The 1,924-nt window shown below is 41.0% G+C and overlaps 1 protein-coding gene across 1 annotated transcript; it reads right to left on the reverse strand.

Annotated features, from left to right (window-relative positions):
• Positions 1–950: 950 nt before the first annotated feature.
• Positions 951–1,391, reverse strand: LOC138900158 (uncharacterized). Its single transcript, XM_070186871.1, has one exon. The coding sequence runs from the start codon at positions 1,389–1,391 to the stop codon at positions 951–953; it is 441 nt and encodes a 146-aa protein (XP_070042972.1).
• Between the last annotated feature and the right edge of the window lie 533 nt (positions 1,392–1,924).

Consider the following 1,924-nt stretch of genomic DNA (forward strand, 5'->3'; position numbering starts at 1 on the left):
TACCCATCAAGGAAATAATAGAAAGCACGGCCAGCCAATCTATCAAGCATTTGATCTAGGAAGAGAAGAGGAAAATGGTCCTTCCTTGTGACTTTGTTGAGCTAACGGTAGTCCATACACACTCTCCACACGGTCACCGTTCTTGTAAGAATCGACTCATTCTTATCATTGGTGACCACCTTCATGCCCCCTTTCTTTGGGACACATTGAACCGGAGAAGTCCACGATCTATCGGAAATGGGGTAAATAACCCCGACATATAAACACTTGATGATCTACTTTTTGATAACCTCTTACATGGATTCATTAAGTCTCCTTTGGTGTTCAATAGATGGTTTGGCACCTTCATCCAAGTTAATCTTGTGCATGCAAAATGCGCGACTTTTCCCCCGAATATCCACCAATGTCCATCTGATAGCCTTCTTCATCTTTTGTAGCACCGCCAATATAGAATCTACCTGCACGTTAGTCAAACAAGAGGAAATAATAACCGATAAAGTAGAAGAAGGGCCAAGAAATTCATACCGAAGATGTGGAGGCAATGGCTTCAACTCCAAGATGGGAGGCTCATCAATTGAAGGCTTTGTTGGAGGAGTTGTTCTATTTTCAAGATCTAAGGACAATTTGCGGGGCTCATAAGTGTACGACCCCATTCCTTGCAAAGAGTTCACACATTATACGAAACCCTCCATCTCTTCATCATCAAAGTTGAGCAAGACGGCCTCCAATGTATCATCAACATTCATCACAACACTTGTTTCATCCACAATCACATTGGTCACCAAGTCCACGAACGAGCACACCTCATTGCTATTGGGTTGCATCATAGACTTACACACATGGAAAGACACTTTTTCATCACCAACCCGAAAAGTAAGTTCTCCGGCTTCAACATAAACTAGAGCCTTCCCCGTAGCAAGAAAAGGTCTTCCAAGAATAATTGACACCTCTTATTCAACTTCATAATCAAGAATGACAAAATCTGCCGAAATAATGAATTTATTAACACGAACCAATACATCCTCAATCATTCCCAATGATCTCTTCATGGTACGATCGGCCACTTGTAATCTCATAGATGTGGGTCTTGGTTGCCCAATTCCAAAAGTCTCGAAAACCAAATAGGGTATCAAGTTGATACTTGCCCCAAGATCACAAAGTGTTTTAGCAAACGCAACACTTCTAATAGTACAAGGGATTATGAAAGCACCAGGATCTTCCAATTTGGGAGCCATGGAATGTAAAATTTCACTCATTTGATGAGTCATTTTTATAGTTTCACAATTCATCGATCGCTTCTTTGTCGCCAAATCCTTCATAAACTTTGCATAGCCGGGTATTTGCTCCAAGGATTCAACCAATGACACATTGATAGATAGGCTCTTCATCATGTCGATGAAATATTTGAATTATTTCTCGCCATTTTGCTTGGCAAGCCTTTGAGGATATGGAGGATGAGGCCTTGGCATTGGTGCCTTGGCCTTTTGCACTACCGGTTCCGATATGTGGGGGATCTTCTAGAATATCGTTTCGTAGTCCCAAAGTATATATGTCATACATGGGGATCTCTTGGAATACCGTTCCATAGTTCCAAAGTAAATATGCAGCCAAACAATAGAATTTAATAGTTACGGCACAAAATTCTACAACTCAACCTAAGCACTAGTTAAGGAAAGACAGGTAGATTCACTAAACATGCTGCACGTAGTTCAAGTAAATAGTTAAGGCAAGTAGGCATGCTATTCTAATCTAGCCGGATACTACACATGCTGATGGAACTCAAATAAGGAGGAAATCAGGTTATTACATAGTAGAAAAATCGGGTTTTTGCACAATTAGCTCGTGTACGTACTTGTCACCTCATGTACACGGCGCTCATATATCAAAAGCAATACAAATCCTACGGGCATTTCCCTCCTGCAAG

The sequence above is a fragment of the Nicotiana tomentosiformis genome, chromosome 10 (assembly GCF_000390325.3).
Source record: "Nicotiana tomentosiformis chromosome 10, ASM39032v3, whole genome shotgun sequence".
NCBI classification, from domain to species: Eukaryota; Viridiplantae; Streptophyta; class Magnoliopsida; order Solanales; family Solanaceae; genus Nicotiana; species Nicotiana tomentosiformis.

Excerpts from the sequence above, each read along its gene's own strand:
- LOC138900158 (XM_070186871.1), bottom strand. The coding sequence starts at position 1,391 with ATGATGAAGAGCCTATCTATCAATGTGTCATTGGTTGAATCCTTGGAG.